This window comes from Antechinus flavipes, chromosome 2 (genome assembly GCF_016432865.1).
Source record: "Antechinus flavipes isolate AdamAnt ecotype Samford, QLD, Australia chromosome 2, AdamAnt_v2, whole genome shotgun sequence".
Lineage (NCBI taxonomy): Eukaryota > Metazoa > Chordata > Mammalia > Dasyuromorphia > Dasyuridae > Antechinus > Antechinus flavipes.
Window position 1 is genome coordinate 225536658 of NC_067399.1, and position 20564 is coordinate 225557221.

The following is a 20564-nucleotide window of genomic DNA, read 5'->3' on the forward strand; positions in this document are numbered from 1 at the left end:
AAACTTTATTAAGCCATTTATGATATCACTTTCCTGATTATCTCTAGACTCCTCTATTTGAAAAGCAAAATTTCCATTCAGCTGTTTTTTTCATCATGAATACTTGAAAACCCTCTGTTTTATTGAACGATTACCTTTTCCTCTGAAAGATTATACTAAGTTTTGCTGGGTAGGTGATTTTTGGTTGCAACCCTAGCTCCATGGCTCTTCAGAATAACATATTCCAAGCTCTCCAGTCCTTTAATGTAGAAGCTGCTAAATCTTGTGTTATCCTCACTGTGGCTCCACTGCACTTGAATTGTTTCTTTCTGGATGTTTGCAACATTTTCTCCTTGACCTAGGGGATCCTGAATTTGATTACACTATTCCTGGGAGTTTTCATTTTTGGCTCTCTTTTAGGAGGTGATGAATTTTCAATATCTATTTGACTCTCTGGTTCTAAAATATCAGGACAATTTTCCTTGATAATTTCTTGAGAGATAACACCCAGGATCTTTTTTTTGAACATGACTTTCAGGTAGAGCAATAGTTTTAAAATTAGATAATTAGATCTATTTTCCAAGTCAATTGTTTTCCCTATGAGATATTTCACATTTTTTCCCTATTTTTTGGTTTTGTTTTATTGTATCTTGACTTCTCATAAAGTCATTAGCTTCCATTTGTTCAATTCTATTTTTTAAGGAATTATTTTCCTCAGTGATTTTTTTGTACCTCCTCTCCTAATTGCCCAATTTTGCTTTTTAGGTCTTTCTTCTCCTGATTAACTTTTTGTATTTCCTTTTGCACCTCTCTCAATTCTTTCCTTAATTTTTCCTCTATCTCTCTTACTTGATTTTCAAAGTCCCTTTTAACCTGAGCCCAATTCTTATCTTTTTTTTGAAGGTTTTGGATGTAGAGGTTTGATTTTGTTATCTTCTGGAATATGTGTTTTAATCTTCCTTGTCACCATAACTTTCAATGGTTAGAAACTTTTTTTCTTATGTGCTCATTTTCCTAGCCTATTAGTCTGATTTTAACCATTTGTTAATGTAGAGCTCTGTTTCCAGAGAAGAGGGTGCATTATCCCAAGCTTCAGGGGTTTTATGCAGTTGTTTTCAGAGATCCTTCTAGGCACCTGACCACAAGCCCTCTTTTCTGCCTGGAACTGTTAGATGTGTTCCTGCCCTGTAAGCCTTGTAAGATCTAGTGTGCTGAGCTGGGCTGGGGCTCTGCTGACTGAGGCTACACTAGAATTGCACACCAGACTCTCACCTCATTGCCACAGACCTTCCAAGTCCTCCCTGATGCCCCCTGACTGAGAAGTCCAGAAGCCTCCAGCACTGCTGCTGATTCAGAGGTCCCTCCTTGCTGATGCTGGGGTCCAGCCAGAACTGGGGGCAGGCCAGCTTTGTGTTGGGATTGTGCCCTGGGCTCTCACTCTGGTTCTACAAAACTTTTTTGCTGACCTTCCAGGTTCTCTTTAGTGTTTCTGGGCTGATCAGTACTACTATGGATTCAAAGGCCCCCAGTACCACTGTTAATTCAAAAGTCAGGCAGGGGCCAGGGCTGGGGCTGGGTCCATAGGCCTGCACACTGGACTCCCACACAGACTCTTTCTGCTGAACTCCTAAATTGCCTTTGACTGGGAAATGTTCTACTTTGGGTTTTTGGGTGCTCTGATGCTCTATAATTTGTTTACAATCATTATGTAAAGGAATTTGGAGCAGTTTGGGGGAGATATTGGGCAAGTTCCTGCCTTTGCTCCACCATATTGGCTCTGCCCAGAGGCAGACCTTGAACCCAGATCTTTCTCCCCCCATAGCTGCCCTCTATGTCTCTTAAACCAAAGCTGCCTTACTCACCACTCTCAATTCTTTCCCTAATTTTTCCTCTATCTCTCTTACCTAATTTTCACAATTCAACTGAAACCTCACCCCAAATAAGAAATGATTGATTCAGACTTCTACTTAGCATGTAAGTGCTCCTGTTAAATCATTCTTCTCTCTTCCTAAATCATTTGCTCTGGGAAAGTGGTCTTGGACAATGTTGTATCTTCTATCTAACTGCATGATGAAAGTTTAACCTGAGTAAAGTTTAACCTCTATTTCCATTATGTCTCTCCATCAAGTACCAAATATGGTCAATATATGTTTCCCTTGGAGGCAAGAGATTTGTGCCAATCATCTTTAATTTGCCTTTTGTGACTAAGGGTGGTTCCTTCATATTTTAGGGGGTTGCAATGCTATAAACATGATTTCTTTCCTCCTGAGTGGTTTCCCCTTCTTATCCATTCTCCACTCAGCCTTCACATTGATCTTCCTAAAGAATTAGTTTTTCCAGGTCACTTCCCTCTTAAACAAATCCCACTGACTCCTTATCTTTTGGATCAAATATAAAATCTTCTATTTGGCAATCAATGCCCTCCTTTTCAGTCTTTTTATAGATAGATTACTTCCCTCCATTACCATGTATTCAATACAGTGTTGCTGATTTCCTTCTTGTTTCTCCTATCCAATGCTCCATCCCTTATTCTGAATCTTTTTATGTATTATCCACCTCATCTATATCTGTTTTCCTTCAAGTTCCAGCTAAAATTCCACCTTCTGTAAGAAGCCTTTCTTTGATTTCCTCTAAAGCTTTCCCTTTGTTGATTATAATATATTATATAGTATATATAAATACCTTACTTATATTTAATTGTTTGTCTGTCATCTACCCCATCAGATTGTTAGTTTGTCTTTCTTTGTATTCTCAACACTTAAGATAAAACCTGGCTTTTAGTAAGTGCTTAATAAATGCTTATTAACTGGTTGACTAACCATACAAAAACCACTCTCTTAGGAAACAAGTCCACCACTTTCTGTGTCCTTCTCTTCATTTCTCTTTCCTATTTTTCTCTCCTTTGCTCTCCCATATGGGCATATTTGGTCACCTCTGATATAAATATTTGTAAAATAGATTGGGATGACAAGATTAAATCTCTGACTTGTTCTTAAATCTCTGATTTAATCTGAATATGTGAACTAACATAATACATGCACTTGACTAAACTAAGAGGGATTTCAGTCTAGCCAGGAGAAAGTACCACCAAAGAGAATTTCTCTCCTCAATTCCCACTCACACCTGTCCCATCTTTTGACAGCAACTTAAACTGCAAGAGGCAACAGCAGTTGACGCTGAGGACAAGGAAGAGACAGACCCTGCTGAGGGTGAGTCCTCTGTGATCCCAAATGTCATCCTTCCCAATCACCCCTCTCTTACACTCCACCCAGATTTCAACCCCTACTATGAGCAGTAACTTCCTTTCAATTCCTCAATCCCTCCAAAAAGCTATAATAGCTCTTATAAGTGCATCATACACACACACACACACACACACACACACACACACATGCACCTCTATGTTGGAAGGGCAACAGTATTAGTGAAATTCATTAATTAAATGTTTCCAGACACAAGTTAAGTCTGAAAATCTTTAGCCTTAGATAGTCAACAATGATGCTAAGGGAAATCCAGATATTAGAAACAAAAGAAATCTTGGAGATGATCTGCTGCCAAACCCATCATTTTATAGATATGGAAGATAAGGTCCAAATGGATGAATTAATTGCCTAAGATCACACTGAGATGTATTGGCAAAGATGTAAATAGAATTCAGGTTTCCAGGCGCAATTTAATTCAACAACCATTTATTGAACGTCTCCTATATTTGAGCACTGTGCTGCCTGCTGTGTATAGTTTCTTAAAAAACAAAAACCACTTTCTGCTGAGGCAGCAAGGTTGTATAATAAATAAAGCCTTGACCCCAGAGTCAGGAGAACATAAGTTCAAAAGAGACCTCAGAGACTTACTTGCTGTGTAACCCCTGATTGCCTCCAAAAAAACCAAAAAACCACTTCCTGCCTTTTAGGAATTTATATCCCACTAAATTTTGGGTAAAACTTCTGATTTTAGTAGATTAGGGAACTTCCAATAAGGACACTTATTTTAAGATAGTACTATCCAAATGTAAGGCATTAATTAATTAATGAGTAGATAGAGAACTGTCTTGTGTGAGACATGTTCTGACTGTGTGATTCAGGACAAGTCACTTGTCCTCTCATTGCCCCAGGCAACTCTCTAAGATGTAGATGTTGATCTGTATTCTTAAAATAAGATATATCTCTTAATATTCTCACTGATAAGAATGTACATTATCCAACATACTACAGATGGAGAAACAGACTCACTGGTGACTCTTGTCAGCCTCAGTGATAAGTCAGCAGAGCCACTAGAACCCCGATCTCCTGAGTCCTGGTCCCGGGCTCTTTCATTTCTGCCATGCCGCTGAGTACTGTCACTCAATGGCTTTTTCTTCTCTCTCCTGGCAGGTCCAAAGGGACCCATGAAGGGCAAGGAGAAAGCAAAGGCAGCTAAGGAAGAGAAGAAGAAAAAAGTTCAGAACCAAGCTCAGGGTCAGGTTTCGGAGGTCCCGGAGAAAAAGAAGCCCAAGATCGATGAGCTCAAGGTGAAGCCCCCTTTAACCAGAGGGAGGAGGGTGGGCAGAGTGGTAAAGGAGCAGGGCTCCAGGACAAGATGCCTGGCCCTCCGTGGCTGTGAAGTGCATAGGGGCTGCCCCCAAAAAGTGGGGATCTCTGTGGGGAGGGGAGGCGGTTCCCCTTCATGATGTGCTTTGGGCTCCAGGTGTACCCCAAGGAGCTGGAGTCAGACTTTGACAACTTTGAGGACTGGCTGCACACTTTCAACCTGCTTCGAGGCAAGATCGGGGACGATGAGGACAGCTCCACAGAGGAGGAGCGCATTGTGGGCAGATTCAAGGTCAGAAGAGAGGGCTCCAGGCTCTCTGTCCTCCCAGAGGATCCCCACCCAAAGGAGCTGGCCAGCCCCGCCCACCTGCACCCCCCCCAGCCCCAGCCCTGTAGCCCAGCCTGCATCCCTGATGCATTTCCCTCTGTCTCCCCCCAGGGTTCTCTCTGCGTGTACAAGGTGCCTCTCCCAGAGGATATATCCCGGGAGGCTGGCTATGACCCCACCTACGGCATGTTCCAGGGCATTCCGAGCAATGACCCCATCAACGTCCTCGTCCGGGTTTACGTGGTTCGGGTCAGTCTCTTCCTGAAGTCTTAGCCGGTCCTTCTTTACCTCCTCCTACCCTGGAGGAGGGTCAGAGCAATAACAGAAACTAGTCTGATCCTACATATATTACTACACCTCCATAGAACCTTAGAGGACATCTGATACAGCCCCTTCACTAAAGAGGACAGGGTAATCCCCTCTATGAGAGAGTTGAGACTAGAATCCAGGCCTCCTGACTCCCAGTCCTAGACTCTGCACTTTGGACCTACTGAGCAAACCCAATTGGCCGCCTAAGTCTTTATTGACCCTTCTGAAATGGAGATGAGAACAGTAATTAAGGGCCAGCCAATTCCCTCTGGAGTGGCTGGGGGCAGGGGCCCTTCCCTTTGCCAGATTCTTAAGGAAAGGAATGGAAAGGAAAACAGAATTCTGGTTCCCACTTTTCCATGGGGAGCTTCATGAGGTCCCAGGGACCAGGGGAGGAGGCTGAGACCTATGTCATGACATCTTTCCTCTTCCCTGACATGGGAAGTTCCTTACTGTTCCGAAAGGAGAAAAAATTAAATTAAATAGAAAAAAAGAGAGAGGGAGGAGGAAAAGAAGATACAAAAGAAAAAGGAAATGATTTAGGGACCTAGACCCTGGAACAAGGGAGGTAGAACAGAGTGGTTACATGGGATTACCTTGTTCTAGACCCCAGGGAGGGTTCACATTAACCACCACCCCTTCCCACAGGCCACAGACCTGCACCCTGCTGACATCAATGGCAAAGCTGACCCCTATATCGCCATCCGCCTGGGGAAGACAGACATCCGGGATAAAGAGAACTATATCTCCAAGCAGCTTAATCCTGTCTTTGGAAAGTAAGTGCTCACTTTTCCCCGTCTGAGATCCCTTCTACCCAATGACTCCTCAGCCATGACCTCCCGCAGCCTTTCCCAGCAGAGTAACAGCCCCAGCCAGGACCATTCCCAAGCGAGGGACCTCCCCCAGCTGGCAGTGTACCCCAGATCCCCTTGCATCCTCTCATCGTTGCGTTTCTCTCTGGCTCCCTGCAGATCCTTTGACATTGAAGCTTCTTTCCCCATGGAGTCCATGTTGACTGTGGCTGTGTATGACTGGGATCTGGTGGGCACTGACGATCTCATTGGAGAGACCAAGATCGATCTGGAGAATCGATACTACAGCAAGCACCGGGCTACCTGTGGCATTGCCCAGACCTATTCCATGTATGCTCTGGGGGTGGGGAGGAGTTTGGAGAGAAGATGATTTAGGTAGAGAATGGAAGAGAAACTGAGGCTGGTGGGAGGAGACAGAGGGATCAGGCAGGGGAGCAGAGAAACAGATGAGCCAGCAGCAGTTTTATTCTAAAACTAAAATGCAATGATGATTTGGGCTCAGAGGTCTTTAAATTTCTCACATTGGGTCCACCTCCCTGGATACCTCTGTGGAATATAGTAGGAGTCCTTAACCTTTTTTGTGTTACAGATTTTGGCAGTCTGGGGAAACCTAGAAGCTCCATCTTGGAATAATCTTCTTAAATGCAAAAAAAAAAAAAAACAACTCAAAACAAAACAAAAACCAGAGGATTACAGTGAAAGCAACTCTAGAGGCATATAGTTATCAAAATATGTTTTAAAGCATGGGGATAGTTAGGTGGAGGAGTAGATAGCCCACTAGCCCTGGAGTTTGGAAGAGCTGAATCCAAATTCAGACTTTGTGAGCCAGGGCAACTCACTTAAACCCAACTGTATCCAAAATAAAAACAAAAACAAAAACAAACAAAACCAGTTCATGAATAGTAAGAGCATCTGTTCTATGGGCTTCTGGTTAAATTGTTCCATCTTGGACCCTAGTCCCACAAGGAAATGACTCATTGCAAGGCTGCAGGCTGCACGGGTGGGAGAGAACAGAAGATCCATTTGGAAGAAGTTAGAAGAGTCTTTGAGGGGATGGAAAAGTTGAACTAGAGCAGGATGGAATGGGGAAAGGGAAAAATAGCATAGATAGAAAACTGGTATCAAGGGGCAGTGAAAGCATGAGGAGAAGGTGGTCTAGAAAGAAGAAATATGAAAACTGGGCCCGTGAGAACAGGGCTCAGTGAAGATCCCTGTCCAGCAAATATGGTATCCTCAAGTGTTCTCCCCCCAAACAATTGGGAGTTAGAGTTAAAGAACACTTCTCCAACAAGGGATCAGGGCTGATGTGACTGACTTGCTGTAGGAAATAAGACTCTGGACACCCACAGTTCCTTATCTGCTTTTGGTCAGAGTCCTCATACTCCCTTGACCTTGGGCACAGTCCGCCAGCATCCCTCTACCTTGATCCTTATCCCACGGAGCCTTGTGTATTTGTCACTTGCAGACATGGCTACAATATTTGGCGGGATCCCATGAAGCCCACACAGATCCTGTCCCAGCTCTGCAAGGAAGGAAAAGTAGATGGCCCTCACTTTGGGCCTCCCGGGCGTGTCAAGGTGGCCAACCGTGTCTTTACTGGGCCTTCTGAAATTGAGGATGAGAATGGTAATTTGGGTCAGCCAGGAGAAATCACGGGTCAGGGGCCCTTTCCAGCATTGTCTTTCAGGGCCTCCTGGAAAGGGTGGAAAAGGAAAGGGAAGGTAAAATAGAAATCTGAGTCTGCTTTTTCATGGAGAAATTCCATGAGATCTGCCTAGGAGACAAGGCTGAGACTCCTTTCTAAACACACCTCATGCTATTTTTTTGCTTCCCTTTTCACCAAAGCTAATAGCAATCCCTCCATTCATTCATTTACTTAATATAAGGCTAAAGAATTTAAAATTATTTTAGATCTAAGGTTAGGGTTAAAAAATGAATTTGAAAACTAATTTAGGATTAGAAAGAAATTTAGGATTTAGATTTAAGGATGGGAGAGAGCCAGGTCTAAAGTACAAAGTCCGAAGAGGAACACTATCTGTGAGGAATAACAAGGATATTACTTTCTGGTGATGGAACTCCAGGAATTTATCGAGGCTGGACATATGATGATGAGACATCAGAGGAAAACTTAATGGAGGGACTTTGGAATAACCCCTTAACAAATCCCATCTTTGCTAAGACATTATCAAAGCACCCTATAACTTTTATTTGACTTAGCCCTCCATCTACTTTCCTATGCCCCCACAATCAGGGGATCTCCCAAGTTAGTCTACATCAAAAGAGTGATTTTGTTGGGCTTTAACACTCGTAGCTACAAACACCACTTCATTACGACCATCCTGGCCTATCAGTGACTGAGAGAGAAGGAAGAACCAGGAGGGAAGGCAGTTATGTAGTGAATGGCAGAGTTCTGGATCTATTGCAGGAGAGCCTGAGCTGAAATCCAATTTCAAGCATGAATTGTGTCATTCTGGACAAGTCACTTAACCTCTATCTACCTCAGTTCCCTTATTTATAAAACATAGATAATATTACAACCTACCTTCCAGAGCTGTTCTATCAAATGAGATAATATTTTTAAAGCTTTTAGCTCAGCTCCTGACACATAGTAAGTACCATGTAAATAGTAACTGCTAGTAATGGCAGCAGCAGTAGTAGTTCGGCTGTAATCAAGAATAGCGATAACCCCTATGGTAACAGACACACTCCGTCCCCCAGAGTATAAACTCACTCTTGGGCATTCCACTCTTCTTGATGGCAGGTGCCTTGTCAGGCCATTCTGTCTCCCATGGGAAGAAGGAATAGGGAAGACGCCATTGCCACCAGTATAAGAACTGTTAGCTCCAGACCTACCTTTCTAGCAGGGAAACATGCCCTTGAGAGCAGGAAAGAAGAGAACAATAGACATGAGACTGACAGTGAGACTGGGAGGTTCTCAGCTGCCTTCTTGACACACTAGATAGTCTCCAGGGGCAGGAGGTTCCTTGGTGCATATGCCATGATTGCAGCCCTGGTCACTAGGAGGAAGATGGGAGCATCCTGAACAGAAACATAGACGTTCAGCAGAGGGGCAGATTCGGGGGTGGAAGGGAAGATTTCTTTCTGTTTGGGACATCCAATGCAAGATGTCTGATAGGCTACTGAGGATAAGATTCTGAAATTCAGCAAAGAGCCTAGGGCTGGATATGAATCTGGGAATCATCTGCATAGAGTTAATTAAGTCCAGGAGAATTGGTAAGGTCAACAAGAGACGGTATAGAGAAAGAAGAAAAGACCTCGGACATAACTCTGGGGAATACCCACAGTTAAGGAGATGGGATAAGGATGAGGAAATTATCCTGAGTGGTCAGCCAGATAGGCTTTCCCCAAAAACATCTATTATGTTTAGATGCATATATATAGTTGTATAGACATATTGTGAGGACCTTGAAAGCTGGTTGTGTTTCACAGAATGCTTGGCACATGGCAGGCTTGTTAACTGAAGTGAATTCAGAGAAACACTAAAAATGTTCTTTTCTCAAACCCACCCCAGGCTCTCCCACTGAAGATAAACAGACTCCCCTTGCCTTCATCCCTTAAGATGTCTTTCTTCCTGTCTTACATTAATAGTAGCTATTCGGCTTAGTCACCCTTCTATCCCTACTTTCGAAGAAATTCTGTCTATGCGTTCTAGTCTCTCAGATCTGCTCTATCTATCATCTCTCTGCTCTCTAACAGCCTTCCCAGGTACTCCATGGCCCCCAGACCCTAGCATCCTCACCTCTGTTGGGCAGCATAGAAGCAGGATATGAAATAGGAGGACCTAGACTCAAATGCTGGCTTTGCCACTTAGCCCCTTGCTTGTCTGTGAGATGAGGAGTTTGGACAAAATGACTCCTCAGGAGAGGATTCTCTCCCTCCCAACCTAAAGCTATAACCTCTCCCCTTTCAGGTCAGAGGAAGACCACTGATGAACATGTGGCACTGGCTGCCTTACGGCACTGGGAGGACATCCCCCGTGTAGGTTGTCCCCTGGTACCTGAACACGTGGAGACCCGACCTCTACTGAACCCTGACAAGCCAGGCATTGAGCAGGTGGGGAGAGAAGGCCAGAGGGAAGGGGATAAAACTTAAAGGATAAGAGGAGAATTTGGGGGTAGAAAAAGGAACATAGAGAAAATGAAGGGGTGTTGTAGAAAAGGGTTAGAGATGAAAGTGGGATAATAGATAGAAATAAGAGAGAGATTTCTTTCATCCCATCCATCAACTTTCCTTTGTCCCTAGGTTGTGGAGCCCTAAGCTTTCTGAAGCACCTACGAACTGTAACTAGGGTAGGGTATCTAGGGCTTTGTCTCAAGGTGCCAAACTTAAAGAGGTGCACTTCCCACCTCTGGAAATACAGAAACTCTCATCCCCTGCCTTTTGTCTGCTCTCTAGAATACAGCAAGAAGCTTGACTCTACTCCATCACCCTCCCCCAGGATGCCGCCATCAGCCCCTGAACCTACTACCACCATCAGATACAACTTTGGACAGTTGCGGCCTTTCCTTCCCACAGCTATTTTTATCTGATGTTTAAAAAAGCCCAGTAACAGTTCTGTAGTGCATAAAGAAGAAAGGGCCAAGAGATGAAGAAGACGAAACCTGGTTTTAGGAGTGTAGGAGTTGTGGTGGAGTCTGCCAAAACAAAAGGAAAAGCAAAGATCCCGACATTTGTCTCTTCTCCAGGGTCGCCTGGAGCTGTGGGTGGATATGTTCCCCATGGATATGCCTGCTCCTGGGACACCTTTGGACATCTCGCCTCGAAAGCCCAAGAAGTGAGCTTCCTAGACCCTTTGGCTCTTCTTTTTTTCTTCCAGACTCAGCAATCCTAGTCTTTCCTATTTCACAGAGCTCGTGCATGCACCAGAAAGTCCAGTCCTGGACTTTCTAAGCAAATCACATAGAAATAGAAACTCAGAATTATAATAGGAAGTGTTGGCTGAACATCATTTTACGTGCACAGAAATACCCAAGACAGAGACTTGACCACATTTACTTCTAACTTCTCCTCACACATACATAGGGTGGGCATCTGGTACAGCGGAAATAAATAAATGAAAAGATAAGGAGTTTCCCGGACCAGTGAAAGCCAGGTCAGGAGAATTTCGTTTTCTGGAAAGGATGAATCTTTAGTAATGTTTGGTAGGAGAGGATGGATACAACTAACCGGAACATAAGGGAAGGCGTTTTATATTAGAGGAAATGACACATACAGTCTTGGAGACATGAATGGGTTAAACATGTGCAGGTGATGTTTATCTGGGTGAATGATTTAGCAGACTGCAATAGTTCCCCAGATCTTGAAAGAATTCCAGAAAAGTGAGTAATAGGTTCAAAGAGCATTGTAGATGAAAGAAATTCAGCCTAACCCCTTCATTTTACATAAGAAGAAACTGAGTCTCAGAGAGGTGTGATATAATCTCAGGGAAAGGATTGGGGTAGAAAGATTGTGAACAGATATGAACTAATTCCTTAAGAAAAGAGAATGACCTACCACGATCTAACTAAGGTGACATAGAGTAAGGAAGAAAAGCTCAAAGGAAAGTTACTCATTGATAGTAGAAGCCAAAGAACCTGGATATAGTAATGAGAAGCAAGAAATAGGACTGTTCCCCTCCTGGACCATTATGTTGGAGATGAGAGAAGGAGCCAGACCTGGAGATACTGACTAAAGATGCAGGTTTTTTGCAGGAAAGTGTAGAGGGTTTTGTCAGAGGTAGGACCCAGGTTTTATGAATTAAAGTAGATTCAAAGAGTATAAAATAAGCACATTAAAAACTGTCTTCATTTCCCAGAGAACCCATTATATACTCACTGACCTACTGAATATGGGTCTGCTGTTGAACATAGATCCTGCTTCTCTGTCCCGTCCCCCATGCCGTCAGTTTTCCTTTCCAAAAAACACCAAACAGGAGATCAGAATTCTAATCTGTACTCCACCACTTACTAACATTATGACATAACATTATTGGAATAATAATCTCTGGCATTACAAGGTAGCTGAAATTTTGTAAGGTAATAGAGATATAAGTCATAGAGTGCTTTATATTTATTTTGATTATTTTCAGCTTCTTCAATAGAGTTCAGATAGAAACAGTTCTTAGTCTCTAAACACTGCTATTCTTTCATATTTAATAATCTATGGATTTTGCATAAATGAATAAAATACCTGCTTTTTGTAGTAAAATAAAAGTATAAGGATGTAAGCTCATCCTTTGTAAGTTCCCCGAAAGCATTCTAGGTACCACTCCAGAGCAAATGAAACAACAAGAATCATACAGACATACTTTACCTTCTTCTGACATGATTTTGATCTCCTCTGTTAGGTCTCTATATTTTGAAAGTTTCCATGTAGCTTGGAGATTGAGGTTTCTTGTATCAACATCTATTTCTTGTTTTTATTTATGTTATGGCCAAATATAGCAGTTCAATAGTCTATGCAGGGGTCCTTAAACTACAACCCGTGGGCCAGATGCAGCAACTGAGGGTTGATCCCCCTCACCCAGGGCTTTGAACTTTCTTTATTTAAAGGACCACAAAGCAAAGTTTTTGTTTTTATTATAGTCCGGCCCTCCAACAGTCTGAGGGACAGTGAACTGGCCCCTGATTTAAAAAGTTTGAGGACCCCTGGATGGTAATGTTCAATTACAGTAATCTAATTATCCAAGATATTTTCATGTCTATCTATACATAAGATCTGGTTGTCTTTCAGTCCTTGATAACTAGTGAGTAAGTTTCTGGTGTATCTCTGTAGTGCTTAGATCAGGTCTCGCTAAATATTTAGTATATATATATATAGTAGAAATTGTGTATCATTGCTGCAATTTACAATGATACACAATTTCTACCATATTCTTGCATAATCTTCATTGATCACTGAACCCATATTCCTTAAGGATAGTCCTTTTATAATGTCTAATGTCAATGACCTGATCATGAATTATCATAAAAAAGCCCTATATTTCCACAATCAAGTTTGTATGAACCAGCCATTTGTTCAATGTTCTTTGACAATATATTGTTAACTAAATTTGTGTGAATAATGTGCCTTGAATATTGCATTGCGATTTCATTCTTGGATCGTAACCACTTCATAGCTTCATATGGAGATAAAACACTTTCATATATTATATGTGCATGTACATATATATGTAAATATACACATATAGATGTGTAGATATGTATGCGTGTATATCATATATATATATATATTTAAGTCCAATGATTTGATTTTGATTTTGATAGTCCAATAGCCTATACTTGTTACCAAGCTTTTACCCTTGCTTGAAGTGATATCTGCTTATTTCAAAAGTATTCCTGCAGATTTTTGAACTGTTTAACATTTGTGTATGAAGTAGAGGTAGTAATAGTAATAGCAGAAGAAGTTATAGAGAGATGCAGCTTGTCAAAGTGTGATAAATAAGCTGGCCTTGGAGCCAGGAAGACCTAAAATCTATGACGCACAAGCTGGTGAACCTGGAAAAATAACTCTAAGTTCCCTAAACAATTCCCTAAGACTAATTTGTAGAGAAGATATCAATCAGCATTTGCTAATTTAAAAAAAAGTTTATCTAGGAATTCCCTATAATAATGAAATTAATCTTCATCACTACTGTTGCTGCTGTTATATTTATTAGTATTATTGTTATTACTCAGGTATGAACTGCGAGTCATTGTATGGAATACAGATGAAGTGGTACTTGAGGATGATGATTTTTTTACAGGGGAAAAATCCAGTGACATCTTCGTCCGGGGGTGAGCAGAGACAGTGAGCTTGGAAGGCTTAGGGCTGGTTTTGAAGGAGATTTGTGTGTGATTGGCTGGGGTGGGGAAGGGAGGACAGGTGGGTTGGGACATCCCTATTAGGGGAGGGGGAAATAGAAGGCACAAGGCTCCAGGGGGACCTTAGTAGGCACTGATCCAAGCTCCAAAGGCTAAGGGAGTATGCCAGAAAAATGGGGGTGAGGATGGTTGAAAAGTTGGGGCAGAGGTGAAGACAGGATGGGTTTATGGGCTGCGGGCTCTAAGAGCTTCTATGATGACCTCCCTACAGGTGGCTGAAGGGGCAGCAAGAAGACAAACAAGATACTGATGTTCACTATCATTCCTTGACTGGTGAAGGGAACTTTAACTGGCGCTACCTATTCCCCTTTGACTACCTGGCAGCAGAGGAGAAGATCGTCATCTCCAAGAAGGAGTCCATGTTCTCCTGGGATGAGACAGAGTACAAGATCCCTGCTCGGCTCACCTTGCAAATCTGGGACGCGGACCACTTCTCCGCCGATGACTTCTTGGGTGAGACTAGAGATGAGCAAGAGAGAAAGGACCACCCAGAGGAGAGGAAAACTTGGGGATAAAGGAAAAGGCAGGGGTGGGGACAGAGGAAAGATAGATTCCAGAGAAAGAGAAAAGAGACGGAGTTCTGTAAGAGATAAAAAGGGATCTGGGGACACAGAGCAGAGGAATTGGGATAAAAGGGGGCTCCAATTTTCTGAAGTTTCCACCCTGGCAAATTGGAATAGGGTACCTGGTAGGAAGACACACTGAACCCCTCAATGCTCTCCTTGCAACAGGTGCCATTGAATTGGACCTAAACCGGTTCCCCCGAGGCGCCAAGACAGCCAAGCAGTGTTCCATGGAGATGGCCACTGGGGAGGTGGAGGTTCCCCTGGTCTCCATCTTCAAACAGAAGCGTGTCAAAGGCTGGTGGCCCTTATTGGCCCGAAATGAAAATGACGAGTTTGAGCTTACGGTGAGCACCGCATCTTTAGACATCATAGGGGCAGAAGCAAAAGACAGGGGAAACAATCAACATTTATTAAGTGCCTATTATGTTCCAGACCCCATTGGAGAAATAAAAAAGTCAAAAGACAGTCCCTGGCTTCAAGGAGTTTACAATTTAATGGGGGAAGACAACAGGGCAAACATATACAAAGCAAATTGCAGAGAGGATAAACAAAATAATAGAGAGAAGGTACTAAAACTAAGAGGGGTTCAAGAAGACTTCTTGTAAGAAATTGGGATTTTAGTTGGGATTTAAAAGCCAGAGAAATTCAGAGGAGACGGAATGTTCTCTTGGGATACAGGGTATATGCAGGGAAAATGCCAGGAGCTGATGAATACATGCTGTTATTTCATGGAATAGCCAGGGGGTTCCCCTGAAGACAGAACAATAGAACTGGGGAGACTGGTAGGACTTCATAGTGCTGAGAGCTAGGTACATGCAGCTAACTGCAAGGATCATGACAAGCTCCCTCTTCCCAGGAAGAAGTAGAGACCAGGAAGCTCAGGGAACAGTGGTTCGAATCACTACAACCATGGACCTCTTGGCTGAACTTGGCCATGACTTTGAAACTGTGTATCTCTCTAGGGTAAAGTGGAGGCAGAGTTGCATCTATTAACTGCTGAGGAGGCAGAGAAGAATCCTGTGGGGTTAGCTCGAAATGAACCAGACCCTTTGGAGAAACCTAAGTGAGTTCACATTTCTTGCCTTCTTTGCTTTTCTCTTTTCTTTCAACTCTTTCCACCTCCCCATCCCTATATCCTATCTGGATATACTACCTTTCCCCCCAGAATTTTGTTTTCTACCCACTTTCTAGATGCTTTAATTCTATTAATATTCTGAGACTTCACAATGCTCGGGTCATAAAAGGTTCTAGGATAAATAATGGAGTGGAGAACAGGTTGGATGGAGTACTAATCTGACTCTAATTGGCCATTTACAGGTCCTAGGCCAAGCCCCATTTGGTCAATATCTGGGTCCTGGTAGACTCAGATTGAATATAAATAGCAGTCATTTCTGCTTTGGCCAGAAATCCTGAGGGTTTCTTCATTCATTTATTTATTTAGATTTTTTTTTTGGACTAGAGTAAAAGAGAAGATTCTGTCTCAATTGCTCCCTAGCCTTAATCACTGAATGGGTGTGACCTCAGTCAAACTGAGACCTGGTGAAGACCTTAGCTTAAAAGGGCCAAAGTCTCCCACTGCATCCGGGGCCATCTCCAGTCATTTTGATCTGTATCTGGCCTCTGGAGGGGAAAGTGAGGCAGGAGACCTTGCACAGCCCTCCCTCACTTATTATATCCAACTCATGTGCACGTCATGCGTCATTTCCCTGAGATCATGGTCCTCTTCGACAATGGACAATAAACAACAACAATCATCTAGAACAATAAGGGGAAAGATCTGGAGTTGGTGGGCATGGGTTTGAATCCCAGATCTTGAATCCCTATCACTTGTTTGAACTTAATCAAGTTACTTAATGCCTTTTAACCTCAGTTTTCTTTTCTGTAAAATGAGGATGAAATGCTAAAGATCTCTTCTAGTTCTAATTATGAACTCATGATCCTAATTCATCTAATTATGATCTCACGATCCTAATCTCAAGTAAGTCTTAGGGCCAGCTCCTAGAAGAGTGATCAGACAGAAACTACCCCCAGGACCAAGAAAATTCTGGGCAGTTCTTCCCTAAGTCCTCATCTCCCTAATTGTTCCTCTGCTACTCTAGGACTGACTCTCCACAAAATTCTCATCCTCCCTGCCCCTCTTTCAGCTCAGGTGCCCTCCTCAGGTGTTCCCTGTTCCTAATCTTTTCTTTCCCCCTCCTCCCATTCCTCTAAACCTGATGTCAGGAAAGAAGCTAAAAAAAAACCCACTTTCCAATAAAAATGACTGGCAAAGTTACAATTTGTTGTTTTTTCCAAGGAGTTATAAATTTTACCAAGTTTTGCCAAAATGAGCCTCTGCAGAATTCTGAACCTCACCATAACTGGTTAAATAATAAAGATGTTTCCTCTTTACTCTCTCTCTCCATGCCCTCCCCTCTCCCTGCATCCTTTTCTCTCTTCTGCTTCCTCTCCTCACCCCCAGCCGGCCCGACACGAGCTTCATCTGGTTTTTAAATCCTCTCAAGTCGGCCCGTTACTTCCTGTGGCACACGTATCGTTGGTTTCTGCTGAAGATCCTGCTGCTGCTGCTTCTCCTCCTGCTCATTGGTCTCTTTCTCTACTCTGTGCCCGGCTACCTGGTCAAGAAGATCATTGGTGCCTAAGCATCTGTAACCCTCCATGGTACTTCTCGCCTGTCCCCTTCTCCAGAAACTCCACTGCTGAGGAGAGCTGGCCATCATCCCTCTTTTCCTTTCCTTCATCTCTTCCCTTCCCCTGTCTTTCCTTTCCTTTTGGGAATAGTGGGAACAACTTTCCAAAGAAAGTTGTTAGGAGACTGGAACACAGAAAGAGGAAAGGGCTACCCAGGGACAATTAGCAAGTCCAAATAGAACCTAAGCAAATAGGCTCCCAGCCTAGAATTTTTCTCTTTTCTTAATTCCACCCACTCAGGCAGTTACATGTAAAATAATTTCTCACATTTGTTTTAAAAACTTTAAGTTCCAGATTCTCTCCCTTCCTCCCCCCCCCAGCCTAGAATTTACTTCCTCTGTGATAGGTGCAATGAAATTCAATCTAAACATGTTATGTTTCTGTCATATTTAACTTCAACAAACTTCAACTTGGATTTATTAAGTGCCTATTATGTACAAGGTATTTGAATTGCAAAATCAAAACTATCCCTGCTCTCAAGAAGCTTACAATCTACCATACTGTACAAGCAGCACACAGAAATCATTTCAAGAGCATTAAATGGGGAGACCAGCATATAGCTGGCAGTACCTGAACTATGGTTTGAAGAAAGTTCTATAAGACAGAGAGGTGAAAAGAGAGTACGTTTGAGACAGGAGGGGCCATGGGCACATAGACAGAGTGGGAGATGGCCCAGTGTCTTATGCAGCTTGCTAGGTCCTAGCAGTACAAATGTGAAAAACTAAATGGTCCCTGTCTAGGAGGATAGGCCGTGGATACAAATAATTATACAAGTTAGAATATAATTCAGTGAGTAGAAGTATTCAAGTATCAGAAGACTAAGGGTTGGAAAGTATGTGAGATATTTTCTCCTAATCTAGAAATTATCAATTAATCTGTGATTTTGAGGATGAATAAATCTGCAGCTACTAGCAATACAGAGAAATGATTCTGTTAGTCTACATGGGCAGGAGAGGGCAGATCAGGACTGGAGAATGTCAAGCAGTGCCATCTGGAATAATAAAAAACAGTACTTTGAATTTATAGCATATGGTCACCACTTTGCGTTTAATGTGTAATTTGGACTTTGCGACAACCTTGTGAGATAAGGGCTATCATTACCTGCTATTTAGGAGAAGAAAAAAAAGACAGTACCTTTCAAAGCTAGTCACATAACTGATTAATGTCTTAAAGCATTACTTGAACCATTATCTTCCAGGCCCAGTGTTTCAGACATTATAGCACATCTCTCTCTCTCCAGAAACAGCAACAAATGGCCAAGTTAAACATCAAAACTCACATCTTTTTCTTTCTCCCCAGCCGGCCAGATACTGCGTTTGTCTGGTTCCTCAACCCTCTAAAGTCCATCAAGTACCTCATTTGCACCCGGTACAAGTGGCTCATTATCAAGATTGTGCTGGCTCTGCTGGGGCTGCTCATGCTCGCCCTCTTTCTCTACAGCCTCCCGGGCTACATGGTCAAGAAGCTGCTGGGAGCCTGACTGCCCCCTCCACCTCTCCTGGGCCCAGCTGTGTCTGTGTTTGGAATTTCTGTGATTTGAACCATTTGTCTTCTCCCTTGAGGGCCCGTGGAGCAGCCCAGTAGCAAAATGGGCTCTGTGGGCTCCCCAGGAGGCCTTGTTTGGTCCCTACATTTCTCCTCCCAACTCCAGGGCTGCTGTTCCCCTCAGCCCAAATCCAAGTGGCGAGACTGCCAGAGCAAGGGATGGTCTTAGGTGATCCCCTTTTCCCCAAACACTTTGCCAAGGTCTAACTTGGTCACAGAAATCCCCAAGTGGGCTACAGCCTCCTAACCCCTCCCAGAGTCCAGTGTCCTGACCCGGAAAGTTGGCATAGCACCAACAGAGAATCATGGTAAGCCCTGAGCTGTAGGATGAAGGCACAGGAAGATTGCAAACCCTGAGAGACCGACACTCCCCCTTGCTCTCCACCCCGCATCGTGCAGTTCCAGGAACGTGTTAGGTTTACAGTAGGAGTGCAGGGGACCTTTGTCCTCCAGAACTGGAACAGATGTCTCTGCCCTGCTCCCCATTCCCGCTGGTGACTACACTTGTCCTCGTTGTTCTTTGCTTTATTCTGGGGCTCCGGCAAGGCTGGCTTTGCCCCAAAGGAGAAAATGAAAAGGTTTCTCCCTGTTTTCCATGGGTATGCCCAGCTTTGGCCGAGGATCTTCTGTGGATCCCAGGACCCTGCTCTCAATGGCATTTTTAACCGTCCTCATGCGAGTCCCTGTCCCTGCCCACAGTTCAAGCTCCATGGGGGCACCCACCCTGCTGTCACCGTGTCTGTGCACTCGGCCCCTCTGGTCTTCCCTCCACTGGGCCCACTAGGCTTGGAGTGTGCTGAGAATAGCTTCAGCCCTGGTCCTCTGTCTCTCTCCAAGCCCACCTGCCCACTCTGACTCTCCCCGCTGTGCACAAAGCACTTCTCCCTTCCTGTTTGGGTTGTGTTCCTGCTCTGTTTTTCATCTTTGGATGTTTTCTCTTTGAATTAAAAAAAAAAAAAAACAAGTATCAGAGCTGCCTGATTCCTGAGAGAGGAGGGGCTTGGTAGGGCTGAGACAGTGGGGGGGTGAGCATTTATTGAGCACCTGCTCTATGTCAGGCAATGCACTTAAATGTTTTACAAATATCTCCTTTGGCCTTCACAACCTCCCTGGGAAGTAGATGCTATTATGGCCATTTTACAGTTGAGGAAACCAAGGCACAAAGTGCTTTGCCAAGAGTCACACAATTAGTGTCTGAGGCTAGGCTTGAACTTGGGGCTTCCTTCTCCAGACCCAGAGCCCTATCCACGCTGCCTATTACCTACATGCCTCTGCATTCGGTGCAATGTGCTTCTAAGTAAAACACACCACCAGCAACTACTGCTGATGCTCCTTGTGAAACACTGCTACCTCAGTGTCTCTCACTCCCTGCCGGCACTTGTTGCTGAGCCCCCACAACGCAGCCCAGAAGCTTTCCCCGTTTTTTTCTCCTGGCCTGATGAAATTCTAATTCGCCCCTTCCTTCTCTAGCCAGATAAGACAACTTTATTTTTTTTCTGCTTCAAATGAAACAAAATCAAGGTTTAAAAAAGTACTACAGGTATAAAACTTCCAAGAAGAAAGTTACATGGTCATGAAAATGTGCTACTGTGGATCTCCTGGAGGGGCTTATTCAGGCCCCTCTATCTGCATCACTCCCAAGCTCGTTCTTCATCTCTCTCATATCTCCCACCTTAGTAAGGGAGATGAAAGCAGGCCTGCAAACTAGTAGCTCACCCCAGAGGCAAATAGTAGATAAAGCAAGAAATTGGATAGGAGGGGAGAGAAGAGGAGCAGCGTGGAGAGTCTTGCCCCTCTCACTGGTTCCCTTCTAGATGGTACACAGGAATAAAAAATCAGCAAAACACCCACCCTAGCGTCAAAGCCTTTAGGTTCCAGGGCTTTTTCACTTGTCCACTCTGCATATCAAGAGCCCTAAACTCAAGGCAGGTCCCCTCTAGGAGGGT

General features: G+C 43.5%; 1 protein-coding gene across 5 annotated transcripts in view; it reads left to right on the forward strand.

Annotated features, from left to right (window-relative positions):
- Window positions 1–19582, forward strand: part of OTOF (otoferlin) — a 171374-nt gene extending 151792 nt beyond the window's left edge. For 2 of the 5 annotated variants that reach the window (XM_051976325.1, XM_051976327.1), the window contains 15 exons: window positions 3122–3188; window positions 4350–4486; window positions 4663–4797; window positions 4945–5082; window positions 5791–5918; window positions 6114–6284; window positions 7420–7580; window positions 9886–10028; window positions 10661–10749; window positions 13631–13729; window positions 14028–14269; window positions 14548–14726; window positions 15345–15445; window positions 16844–17043; window positions 18373–18470. In XM_051976325.1, coding sequence (XP_051832285.1) covers window positions 3122–3188; window positions 4350–4486; window positions 4663–4797; window positions 4945–5082; window positions 5791–5918; window positions 6114–6284; window positions 7420–7580; window positions 9886–10028; window positions 10661–10749; window positions 13631–13729; window positions 14028–14269; window positions 14548–14726; window positions 15345–15445; window positions 16844–17024 — 1971 coding nt within the window. In that variant the 3' untranslated portion in view covers window positions 17025–17043; window positions 18373–18470. Of the gene's footprint in view, window positions 1–3121; window positions 3189–4349; window positions 4487–4662; window positions 4798–4944; window positions 5083–5790; window positions 5919–6113; window positions 6285–7419; window positions 7581–9885; window positions 10029–10370; window positions 10638–10660; window positions 10750–13630; window positions 13730–14027; window positions 14270–14547; window positions 14727–15344; window positions 15446–16843; window positions 17044–18372 lie in introns of those variants that run through there. The other 3 variants (XM_051976326.1, XM_051976328.1, XM_051976329.1) reach the window with 2 other exon arrangements.
- The last annotated feature ends 982 nt before the right edge of the window (window positions 19583–20564 follow it).